At 46.8% G+C, this 13159-nt stretch overlaps 1 protein-coding gene across 1 annotated transcript in view; it reads left to right on the top strand.

Moving 5' to 3' along the window:
• Positions 1-6148: 6148 nt before the first annotated feature.
• The window catches only part of LOC106609304 (cadherin-like and PC-esterase domain-containing protein 1), an 80405-nt gene continuing 73394 nt past the window's right edge, over positions 6149-13159 (top strand). Inside the window, exon 1 of the mRNA XM_014207972.3 lies at positions 6149-7400. Within this exon, the coding sequence (XP_014063447.2) occupies positions 7104-7400 (297 nt within the window). The 5' untranslated portion in view covers positions 6149-7103. The remainder of the gene's footprint in view (positions 7401-13159) is intronic.

Here is a 13159-nt window from a genome sequence, read left to right as displayed (position 1 = left end):
AACAAGACTACAGTTGAAGTCGGAAGTTTACATACACCTTAGCCGAATACATTTAAAATCAGTTTTTCACAATTCTTGACATTAGATCCTAGTAAAAATTCCCTGCCTTAGGTCAGTTAGGATCACCACTTTATTTTAAGAATGTGTAATGTCAGAATAATAGTAGAGTGATTTATTTCAGATTTTATTTCTTTCATCACATTCCCAGTGGGTCAGAAGTTCACATACACTCAATTAGTATTTGTAAGCATTGCCTTTAAGTTGTTTAACTTGGGTCAAACGTTTCAGGTAGCCTTCCACAAGCTTCCCACAATAAGTTGGGTGACTTTTGGCCTCATTCCTCCTGACAGAGCTGGTGTAACTGAGTCAGGTTTGTAGGCCACCTTGCTCACACATGCTTTTTCAGTTCTGCCCACAAATTTTCTATAGGATTGAGGTCAGGGCTTTGTGATGGCCACTCCACTACCTTGACTTTGTTGTCCTTAAGCCATTTAGCCACAACTTTGGAAGTATGCTTGTGGTCATTGTCCATTTGGAAGACTCATTTGCGAGCAAGCTTTAACTTCCTGACTGATGTCTTGAAATGTTGCTTCAATATGTCCACATAATTTTGCTTCCTCATGATGACATCTATTTTGTGAAGTGCACCAGTCCCTCCTGCAGCAAAACACCCCGACAACATGATGCTGCCACCCCCGTTCTTCACGGTTGGGATGGTGTTCTTTGGCTTGCAAGCCTCCCCCTTTTCCATCCAAACATAACGATGGTCATTATGGCCAAACAGTTCTGTTTTTGTTTCATCAGACCAGAGGACATTTCTCCAAAAAGTAAGATCTTTGTCCCCATGTGCAGTTGCAAACCGTAGTCTGGCTTTTTTATGGCGGTTTTGGAGCAGTGGCTTCTTCCTTGCTGAGCGGCCTTTCAGGTTATGTCGATATAGGACTCGTTTTACTGTGGAAATGGATGCTTTTGTACCTGGTTCCTCCAGCATCTTCACAAGGTCCTTTGCTGTTCTTGGATTGATTTGCCCTTTTCGCACCAAAGTACGTTCACCTCTAGGAGACAGAACGCATCTCCTTCCTGAGCAGTATGATGGCTGCGTGGTCCCATGGTGTTTATACTTGTGTACTATTGTTTGTACAATTGAATGTGGTACCTTCAGGCGTTTAGAAATTGCTCCCAAGGATGAACCACACTTGTGGAGATCTACAATTTATTTTCTGAGGTCTTTGCTGATTTCTTTTGATTTCCCCATGATGTCAAGCAAAGAGGCACTGAGTTTGAAGGTAGGCCTTGAAATACACCCACAGGTACACCTCCAATTTACTCAAATGGTGTCAACTAGCCTATCAGAAGCTTCTAAAACCATGACATAATTTTTCTGGAATTTTCCAAGCTGTTTAAAGGCACAGTCAACTTAGTGTATGTAAACTTCTGACCCACTGGAATTGTGATACAGTGAGTTTTAAGTGAAATAATCTGTCTGTAAACAATTGTTGGAAAAAGTACTTGTCTTGCACAAAATAGATATCCTAACCGACTTGCCAAAACTATAGTTTGTTAACAAGAAATTTGTGGAGTGGTTGAAAAACGAGTTTTAATGACTCCAACCTAAGTGTATGTAAACTTCCATCTTCAACTATATATACAGGGGGTACCAGTCCGAGTCAATGTGCGTGGGTACTAGTTAGTCGAGGTAATATGTACATGTAGGTAGTGGTAAAGTGACTGCATAGATAATAAAACAGCGAGTAGCAGCAGCGTAAAAAAAAAAAAAAAAGATGGGGGGAGGGGGGTCAATGGCTTGGGGGTAGAAGCTGTTAAGAAGCCTTTTGAACCTAGACTTGACGCTCCGGTACCGCTTGCCGTGCGGTAGCAGAGAGAACAGTCTAGTGTGGCTGGAGTCTTTGGAAATTTTCAGGGCCTTCCTCTGACACCGCCTGGTATAGAGGTCCTGGATGGCAGGAAGCTTGGCCCCAGTGATGTACTGGGCCGTACGCACTACCATCTGTAGTGCCTTGCGGTCGGAGGCCAAGCAGTTGCCATACCAGGCGGTGATGCAACCAGTCAGGATGCTCTCGATGGTGCAGCTGTATAACTTTCTGAGGACCCATGCCAAATCTTTCCAGTCTCCTGACGGGGAATTGGCGTTGTCGTGCCCTCTTCATGACTGTCTTGGTGTGTTTGGACCATGGTAGTTAATTTTTTTTACCCATTTTTCTCCCCAATTTTGTGGTATCCAATTGGGAGTTTACAGACTTGTCCTATCACTGCAAATCCTGTGCTTCTTGACACAATGCCCGGTTAACCCGGAAGCCAGCCTCACAAATGTGTTTGAGGAATCACCGTACACCTGGTGACCCTGCCAGCGTGCATTGCACCCGGCCCACCACTGGAGTCGTTAGTGCGCGATGGGACAAGAACATCCTTGCCGGCCAAACCCTCCCCTAACCCGGACGACGCTGGGCCAAGTGTGAGCGGGCCAATTGTGAGCAGCCCAATGGGTCTCCCGGTCGCGGGAGGCTGCCACGGAGCCTGGACCACTGTGCCACTCGGGAGGCCCCTCTATAGGCTGTTTCATCGTTGTTGGTGAATAGGCCTACCACTGTTGTGAAGTCGGCAGACTTAATGATGGTGTTGGAGTAGTGCTTGGCCATGCAGTCATGGGTGAACAGGGAGTACAGGAGGGGACAAAGCACGCACCCCTGAAGGGCCCCCGTATTTAGGATCAGTGTAGAAAATCTGTTGTCTACCCTTACCACCTGGGGGCTGCCCCTCAGGAAGTCCAGGATCCAGTTGCAGAGGTTAGTGTTTAATCCCAGGGTCCTTAGCTTAGTGATGAGCTTTGAGGGCACTATGGTGTTGAACGCTGAGGTGTAGTCAATGAACAGCATTCTCACGTAGGTGTTCATTTTTGTCCAGGTGGGAAAGGGCAGTGTTGAGTGCAATAGAGATTGCGTCATCTGTGGATCTGTTGGGGTGGTATGGAAATTGGAGTGGGTCTATGGTTTCTGGGATGATGGTGGTGTGAGCCATGACCAGCCTTTCATAGTACTTCATGGCTACAGACATGAGTGCTACAGGTCGGTAGTCATTTAGGCAGGTTACCTTGGTATTCTTGGGCACAGGGACTATGGTGGTCTGCTTGAAACATGTAGGTATTACAGACTCGGCCACAGACAGGTTGAGCATGTCAGTGAAGACAATTGCCAGTTGGTCAGCACATGCTCAGAGTACACTCCCTGGTAATCTGTCCCTGCGGCCTTGGGAATGTTGACCTGTTTAAAGGTCTTACTCACATCGGCTACGGCGAGCGTGATCACACAGTCATCTGGAACAGCTGGTGCTTTCCTGCATGCTTCAGTGTTGCTTGCGTCGAAATGCACATACAGTGGGGGGGGGGGAAGTATTTGATCCCCTGCTGATTTTGTACGTTTGCCCACTGATAAAGAAAGGATCAGTCTATACTTTTAATGGTAGGTTTATTTGAACAGGGAGAGACAGAATAACAACAAAAATATCCAGAAAAACGTATGTAAAAAATGTTATAAATTGATTTGCATTTTAAAGAGGGAAATAAGTATTTGACCCCCCCCCCCCCAATCAGAAAGATTTCTGGCTCCCAGGTGTCTTTTATACAATCTGATTGATTGATTGCTTCTGTGGACAGGTGTCTTTTATACAGGAAACAAACTGAGATTAGGAGCACTCCCTTTAAGAGTGTGCTCCTAATCTCAGTTTGTTTCCTGTATAAAAGACACCTGTCCACAGAAGCAATCAATCAATCAGATTCCAAACTCTCCACCATGGCCAAGACCAAAGAGCTCTCCAAGGATGTCAGGGACAAGATTGTAGACCTACACAAGGCTGGAATGGGCTACAAGACCATCGCCAAGCAGCTTGGTGAGAAGGTGACAACATTTGGTGCGATTATGGAAGAAACACAAAAGAACTGTCAATATCCCTCAGCCTGGGGCTCCATGCAAGATCTCACCTCATGGGGTTGCAATGATCATGAGAACGGTGAGGGATCAGCCCAGAACTACACGGGAGGATCTTGTCAATGATCTCAAGGCAGCTGGGACCATAGTCACCAAGAAAACAATTGGTAACACTACGCTGTGAAGGACTGAAATCCTGCAGCGCCCGCAAGGTCCCTCTGCTCAAGAATACATATACATGCCTGTCTGAAGTTTGCCAATGAACATCTGAATGATTCAGAGGACAACTGGTGAAAGTGTTGTGGTCAGATGAGACCAAAATGGAGCTCTTTGGCATCAACTCAACTCACCGTGTTTGGAGGAGGAGGAATGCTGCCTATGACCCCAAGAACACCATCTCCACTGTCAAACATGGAGGTGGAAACATTATGCTTTGGGGGTGTTTTTCTGCTAAGGAGACAGGACAACTTCACCGCATCAAAGGGACGATGGACGGGGCCATGTACCGTCAAATCTTGGGTGAGAACCTCCTTCCCTCAGCCAGGGCATTGAAAATGGGTCGTGGATGGGTATTCCAGCATGACAATGACCCAAAACACATGGCCAAGGCAACAAAGGAGTGGCTCAAGAAGAAGCACATTAAGGTCCTGGAGTGGCCTAGCCAGTCTCCAGACCTAAATCCCATAGAAAATCTGTGGAGGGAGCTGAAGGTTCGAGTTGCCAAACGTCAGCCTTGAAACCTTAATGACTTGGAGAAGATCTGCAAAGAGGAGTGGGACAAAGATTATAACATTTTTGACATGCGTTTTTCTGGATTTTCTTGTTGTTATTTTGTCTCTCACTATTCAAATAAACCTACCATTAAAATTATAGACTGATCATTTCTTTGTAAGTGGGCAAACGTACAAAATCAGCAGGGGATCAAATACTTTTTCCCCCCACTGTAGAAGTAATTTAGCTTGTCTGATAGGCTTGTGTCGCTGGGCAGCTCGTGGCTGGGCTTCCCTTTGTAGTCCGTAATAGTGTGCAAGCCCTGCCACATCCGACGAGCATCGGAGCCGGTGTTATAGGATTCAATCTTGGTCCTGTATTTACGCTTTGCCTGTTTGATGGTTCGTCAGAGGGCATAGCCGGATTTCTTATAAGCAACCGGGTTAGAGTCCCGCTCCTTGAAAGCGGCAGCTCTACACTTTAGCTCAGTGAGGATGTTGCCTGTAATACATGGCTTCTGGTTGAGGTATGTACGTACTGTCACTGTGGGGACAATGTCATCGATGCACTTATTGATGAAGCCGGTGACTGATGTGGTATACGCCTCAATGACATCGAATGAGTCCTGCAACATATTCCAGTCTGTGCTAGCAAAACAGTCCTATAGCTTAGAATCAACATCATCTGACCACTTCCGTATTGAGCAAGTCACTGATACTTCCTGCTTTAGTTTTTGCTTGTAAGCAGGAATCAGAAGGATAGAATTATGGTCAGATTTGCCAAATGGAGTGCGGGGAGAGCTTTGTACGCATCTTTGTGTGTGGAGTAAAGGTGGTCTGGAGTTATTTTTTTTTAACATCGAATAATGAAGTACGCTTTATGCACCATTTTGTTTGTGTGAACCCATTACACCGCTGTGCTTTAATAGTGACCTGCTCGCCCCATTTTAACATTGTATTTGGGCTCTCAAACAATGCGCACTAACAGAGCTATTCAATCATGTCTCTCAAGGGTTGATGTACTGCTGTTTTTCTTTATTTGGCAGGAAATGTATTAATGAATGCCACTGATTTACCATGAGTCAGCTCACCTGCATGGTGTCCCAGGTCTAAATCATTCCCTGATTTGAGGAGGAAAACCAGCAGTGTTGCAGCCCTCACACACAAGGGGATTTGAGTAGACAGTAGCCACTCCTGTCAGTCATTCTATTGATGGTAGACACAAAACTGCCATAATAACTATATTTTTTAGAAGGAACCTGGGGTGTCTCGGATAAATTACAACTTCACCAAAAAAAGGGAGAATGTTTTCGGCCCTTGCTCCAAAGAGGAACCTTTTCAATAGCCTCTCTCTCACCACATCTGACTGAAACAAAGCAGGGCTCCAACTCCTTTCTCTAAATAATGAGCCAATGGAGGACTGGTGTATGTGCCACAAATAGCAAAGTGAGCCTTGTCTTTTACCGCAATTTGGAATGAGGGGGGCATACCTCGACCCCCGACAGAGGAGGCATGTGTGCACATTTAGACCGCTCAGTGTACATCGTGGAATTCCGAAACTGTCGGAGCGTTTACAAGAACGCTCCTCAACTATTCAGTTGAAAAGGATCTATGGTATAAACGCCACTTATTTTTTTCTTTACCCGAGGGAGTTTTACTTTTGGGAACCAGTAGACGTGTGTGTGAGACTGTAATCCACCCGTCTGCACGGAGAGGAAGTTCGGCTACTGTTGACTTTTTTCTCTTAGAGTAGCCTAACCCAAACCAGGTGAAGTCGCCCCCCCCGTGCGCAGCCAGCGCTCCGATATAGTTGAAACCCTCTTTGTAGTCTGTAGCCTATTTCAGGCTCTGAAGTCTTGGTGAAGTTCTTAATTTTTCTAACTTCATTTTGGCTCTGTCTGTGTCTGATCTCATGTTTTTATGCGTCCTCCTTTTGGTTCTGGATGGGAATGGCAGTTTTCTGACAGCGGGCAGGAGCAGAGTCTGATCTAGCCACAGTCATGAGGTTCCGCTTCTCGAGAATGTTTTTAATCATCTGAGAGGCACTCTTCCCCAAAGAAAGAGAGAGGGAAAACTTTTCCATGCTCTCTCGGGGCTCCATAGTGTTCGAGGATGTGAAAGTTGGACTGTGGCTCACTTTGATCTAACTTCATTATCACGAATAACGGAATAACAACGTTGGGGAAAAGGTTTTGTTTGTTTGTTTGTGCCAGCTCACAAATCAACACTCAAATTTGCCATAGCGACGGCTCTTGGACACCATGTACCCCCTCTGAAATACCAACCAGGTCATCTTTGAAAGATAAAATGCAGCACAATGTTTCAGGTCGTGGTTTATTCCTGAAGTGCGTGTTTTTACAGATAGAAAAAACACAGAGCAGCGGGGCAACGGCCAGAGTTGTGTGAGGTCTGAGTGGGACGCGGAGAAGAAGTAGGCTAAATATCTTCCCTCATGGTATGCCTTTATTCTTCTGCCAGCAAAGTTGGGAGTGAAGCGGGAATGTTTCTTCGGGGGCTCTGGACGCTCCGCCGCAGGTATTGCTCCGGACGGTTATTGCTCCTAGGGGTCGCGGTGTGTCTTTTCTACCAGACCCTGATGGTGGCACGGAGTCGGTTCAAAGGCGGCCCACCCGCGGCTGATGAACGCAACAAGTCAACGATGACTGGAGCGTTGGAGGTATTTGATGAACTTCTGCAGGACCCTTCGAGGCTTATTTCTACCCTGGAGGCTTTGGAGAGGGAAATATATGTAAGTGGGCTCATAATAGAAGTGCACTTAAATGCTGTCTATTTTGCAATTTTTGTCCTGTGCTTTAGGTAGCCTACATGCACTTGGGATGAACCTTGAATATTGGAGATTCAAGGATAAGCTTTGATCCATCCCACAATGGGAAAAGCTCTGATACAAGTCCATCTCACAATGACTATAAGTCCATTTCATAATCAAAACACATGGGTATAGTCTTTCTTTACACAGTGCTGCGTTAGTTGCGTGCAATGGTTGCATGGCTCTCTATGCAGCCTGTGTTTTGTTTTTGGGCTCAAAACACCGTCTGAGTTTAATTAACTTTAATGAGCACCAACAACCTTAGCTTCAAGTCTCACAACAAAATTATTGGATGCTGACTCCTTGGTTTAGCCTATATAACTAACTGGTTGAGCCTATTTTAATTTAGTTGTCAAGTAACGTAAACTGTTTAAGAATAGCGAACAGTTTTTTTTCTATATATGTAGTGTTGAGGTATTTAAATGAGCGAGCTAGGGGCTCGAGGCTCAATGCCCATTGGTCAGCTGGACACGTGCTCTAGAAGTATCCCGGGTGCGGCTTTATTTAATGCGCGCTCTTCGCTCCACGTAGATGATTGACACCTGTATGAACCTTTCAAAACAAGGTTGCATATCAATTTCCTGGGTTATTTTGGCTTGCTTCTGAAGCTAAGCAGGGTTGGTCCTGGTCAGTCCCTGGATGGGAGACCAGATGCTGCTGGAAGTGGTGTTGGAGGGCAAGTAGGAGGCACTCTTTCCTCTGGTCTAAAAAAGAATATCCCAGGGCAGTGATAGGGGACACTGCACTGTGTAGGGTGCCGTCTTTCGGATAGGAAGTTAAACGGCTGTCCTGACTCTCTGAGGTCATTAAAGATCCCATAGCACTTATTGTAAGAGTAGGAGTGTTTACCCTGGTGTCCTGGCTAAAATTCCCAAGCTGTCCTTCATATCATCATGGTCACCTAATCATCCCCAGTGTACAATTGGATCATTCATCCCTCTCCCCTGTAACTATTCCCCAGGTCATTGCTGTAAATGAGAACGTGTTCTCAGTCAACTTACCTGGTCAAATAACGGTAAAAAAAAAAGTGTTCCCTGATGTAGCCTAACAGTTTGGCGGTTAATCAAGTCGGATAAACCATCATTTTACAGCACTCATGCGTCCATAAAATGACAGCTGACATAATCTGAGGTAAACCGAAGATGAGTGATTTAAATGTATTTATTACCCAGCTGCCTCAAATGTGGCCAATGCCTTGACCATTATAGCCTTGCTTGACATTGTATGGGCTAGCTAGAGCGTGTGTATGACTGGGTGACAAAGAGACTAACAGTGTGCGTTTGTGCATACATATGTGCATGTGGGTAACACAATAGGATGACAGACTGCTCTGTAATTGTGAGAGTATTCTAGTAATCCCACTGTTACTGTGTTTGCTTTTCAGTCTTTCAAGAAGTGTGTGTTGTATTTTGACAAGAGTGATGCTGCCATAGATCGCAGATCAGCTGCTAGTACCTCAGGTCACCACACAGCTCTCTGGTTACCATCTACCTCTAACAACTGATTCTAGATCAGCTCTACTTACCCACTTCTAACCTTTACCATTATGGGTTAAATTAGGAAATTGTTCCTGGAACAGTTATTTTATTAGGTCATACTTTTCCTTCTCTCTGGTTGTCTTGGCCCCTTGGAGAGGAAGGGAGAGAATAAATAAACAAGGAGAGGGGGGAGGAGGGATGGTGTTGAGAGATAGAGAGGGAGGCAGTCTGTTGGACTTGACTATGTGACTATGCTGACTATGTGGTTGACAGGGAGAAAGCGAGCTGTCACAGCCGAATTTGTTATCCACCACAAACACACTGCCTCAGTTTAGCTGAGTGAAACCCCGTGTTCCAGAAACCCACTCTAAAAGTTCTGAATGTTGGACTTATTGTGAATCAGAAGTTTGAAGTCTGAGCCATTACGTTGCCCTTATTTCTCCTTTCATGATATACTCAAAGGAGTCTTTCATAGTTGACATTGAGTGTGACTGGGGGGGGGGGGTTTGCTTGTTGGCATGTCTAGAGCCATCGTTACAAAAGCCACTGTAGTGTTTGTGCCTGTTACCCTCTGTGGCATGTCATAATGAGTAGCTTCACACTGTGTGTATGGGGTGTTCAGTATTGTATCTGTCTATGGCGGGATGGTGATTGGAATTGCTGGAGAGTTGTTAGGGATGGGGCGTTTTGGCAAGGGTGTTTGTGTTATAGGTTTGCAATGCGTGTGTGAGAGTGTGTGTCCATGTGCGTGTGTATGCAGTTAGCACCTGTGTATAGCTGTCCCAGGCTTTCCCGGGTGCTACCGGCATGAGTGCTCCGGCAGTAGGCCAGTAGTAAGTTTTAGATCAGAGTTACGGAATGTGATTCTCCAGCTCTTTATCCCCTTTGAGTCTCTTCCAGACCCTGACAGCCCCATTCAGTCCCAGGGCAGGAGGGAGGAGGCAGGAGGCTGGACCATGGATCAGAAAAGCATGGAACACAGCCTCACTCGCACACACACACACACTGTGATTCAATGGCACTGGTATTTCCATCAGAGTGGCGTTCGAACTCGCCACATGTGTATGGAGCATGTTTAGTGGTGTTCAGAGTGGAACTCCTGCCAGAAAGGATGACAGACTTTTGCTGCTTTGACACTGATTGGCTGAAAGTGTGTAAGGGAGGAGGTTTCAGCATTTTGACCACTGGCACTAACCGGACTCTCGGAGAAGGTCTTGGATAGGGTCAGGGAGTCCGTTAGGGTGCTCTGGAGGTAGGGTCAGGGAGTCAGTTAGGGTGCTGGGGAGGTAGGGTCAGGGAGTCCGTTAGGGTGCTGGGGAGGTAGGGTCAGGGAGTCAGTTAGGGTGCCCTGGAGGTAGGGTCAGGGAGTCAGTTAGGGTGCTGGGGAGGTAGGGTCAGGGAGTCAGTTAGGGTGCCCTGGAGGTAGGGTCAGGGAGTCAGTTAGGGTGCTGGGGAGGTAGGGTCAGGGAGTCAGTTAGGGTGCTGGGGAGGTAGGGTCAGGGAGTCAGTTAGGGTGCTGGGGAGGTAGGGTCAGGGAGTCAGTTAGGGTGCTGGGGAGGTAGGGTCAGGGAGTCAGTTAGGGTGCTGGGGAGGTAGGGTCAGGGAGTCAGTTAGAGTGCTGGGGAGGTATGGTCAGGGAGTCAGTTAGGGTGCTGGGGAGGTAGGGTCAGGGAGTCAGTTAGGGTGCTGGGGAGGTAGGGTCAGGGAGTCAGTTAGGGTGCTGGGGAGGTAGGGTCAGGGAGTCCGTTAGGGTGCTGGGGAGGTAGGGTCAGGGAGTCAGTTAGGGTGCTGGGGAGGTAGGGTCAGGGAGTCAGTTAGGGTGCTGGGGAGGTAGGGTCAGGGAGTCAGTTAGGGTGCTGGGGAGGTAGGGTCAGGGAGTCAGTTAGGGTGCTGGGGAGGTAGGGTCAGGGAGTCAGTTAGGGTGCTGGGGAGGTAGGGTCAGGGAGTCAGTTAGAGTGCTGGGGAGGTATGGTCAGGGAGTCAGTTAGGGTGCTGGGGAGGTAGGGTCAGGGAGTCAGTTAGGGTGCTGGGGAGGTAGGGTCAGGGAGTCAGTTAGGGTGCTGGGGAGGTAGGGTCAGGGAGTCAGTTAGGGAGGTAGGGTCAGGGAGTCCGTTAGGGAGGTAGGGTCAGGGAGTCAGTTAGGGAGGTAGGGTCAGGGAGTCTGTTAGGCAGCTAGGGTCAGGGAGTCAGTTAGGGTGCTGCGGAGGTAGGGTCAGGGAGTCAGTTAGGGTGCTGCGGAGGTAGGGTCAGGGAGTCAGTTAGGGTGCTGCGGAGGTAGGTCTGCCCATGTGTGTACTCCAGTGGCGGTCAGTGCTGTTTAAGATGAGGGAGGACACTTTTCTTTTCATGAGTATGGCCTTATTTCTATTACAACATATTGGAGGACTTTCATTCATATTCCATTCACCTAGTTCAATGTAACAGCGAAAGGTTTAGGCTACTACATGATACTAAAATTTTCCCTATACACATCATAAGGGAGCCTATTAATGAAAGTTTACAACATAGGTGCACAGACAGTGACACATTCAATACCGCCTTGCACGCTCTTACATGCATCTAGCTGATATAGTGTGTAACCATTAGTCCAGCAGTTGCAAATTAGAGTTTCTATTGGACAAATTCAGGTATATTTATCCCCATTTTGTTCCATTTGCTTCCGTTTAAGAAATGTCTTTTCAACAGAATGAATACACCCCAGATCATGTGTAAACACAGTTCACATTCATAGCAGCCATGTTGTTTTCCTTCTCTCATCTATGCACTCTCCTCCTCTCACCTTGTCCCTTCGCTTGTGGACTTCAATGCACAACACATCAGCTGTATGTGACCAGGCGAAAAAAACTTTCCAAACCATATCATAACGGCTACACACAGTCTACATCGATGTCACCATATTAACTTCATAGTCAGCATAGCTAATAGAACTAACGTGTTAGTAAACCTGCTCCAATCATGCAGTAACGTTACAGTGTACAGTCAGTAAGCAGTTTAGCACTTACACCGAAGGGCCCCGATGGCAATACATTTGTAAAACCAAAAGCTTACCTTGACTTCCAGTGTTGTGATGAATAGTCATAACCAGCTAACTAACATAGCATCCCCCTAAACAGATTACCGACCACTTTGAATCCCCCCGTACCTTTTCTGCTATGCAATCTGGTTTCAGAGCTGGTCATATGTGCACCTCAGCCACGATCAAGGTCCTAAATGATATCATAACCTCCATTGATAAGAGACATTACTGTGCAGCCGTATTAACGACCTGGCCAAGGCTTTCGACTCTGTCAATCACCACATTCTTATTGGCAGACTCAACAGCCTTGGTTTTTCAAATGATTGCCTCGCCTGGTTCACCAACTACTTTTCTGATAGAGTCCAGTGTGTCAAATCAGAGGGCCTGTTATCCGGACCTCTTGCAGTCTCTATGGGGGTGCCAGGGTTCAATTCTTGGGCCGACTCTCTTCTCTGTATACATCAATGATGTCTGGTGATTCTCTGATCCACCTCTATGCAGACGACACCATTCTGTATACTTCTGGTCCTTCCTTGGACACTGTGTTAACTAACCTCCAGACGAGCTTCAATGCCATACAACTCTCCTTCCGTGGCCTCCAACTGCTCTTAAATGCAAGTAAAACTAAGTGCATGCTTTTCAACCGATCACTGCCCGCACCTGCCCGCCCGTCCAGCATCACTACTCTGGAAGGTTCTGACTTAGAATATGTTGACAACTACAAATACCTAGGTGTCTGGCTAGACTGTAAACTCTCCTTCCAGACTCACATTATTAAGCATCTCCAATCCAAAATTAAATCTAGAATCGGCTTCCTATTTCGCAACAAAGCATCCTTCACTCATGCAGCCAAACATACCCTCATAAAACTGACCATCCTCGACTTCGGCGATGTCAACTATAAAATAGCCTCTAACACTCTACTCAACAAATTGGATGCAGTTTATCACAGTGCCATCCGCTTTGTCACCAAAGCCCCATATATTACCCACCACTGCGACCTGTAGGCTCTCGTTGGCTGGCCATCGCTTCATACTCGTTGCCAAACCCACTGGCTCCAGGTCATCTACAAGTCTCTGCTAGGTAAAGCCCCGCCTTATCTCAGCTCACTGGTCACCATAGCAGCACCCACACGTAGTACGCGCTCCAGCAGGTATATCTCACTGGTCACCCCCAAAGCCAATTCC

Source organism: Salmo salar, chromosome 07 (assembly GCF_965601325.2).
Source record: "Salmo salar chromosome 07, fSalSal1, whole genome shotgun sequence".
NCBI lineage: Eukaryota > Metazoa > Chordata > Actinopteri > Salmoniformes > Salmonidae > Salmo > Salmo salar.
This window is presented reverse-complemented; position numbering and strand designations above follow the sequence as displayed.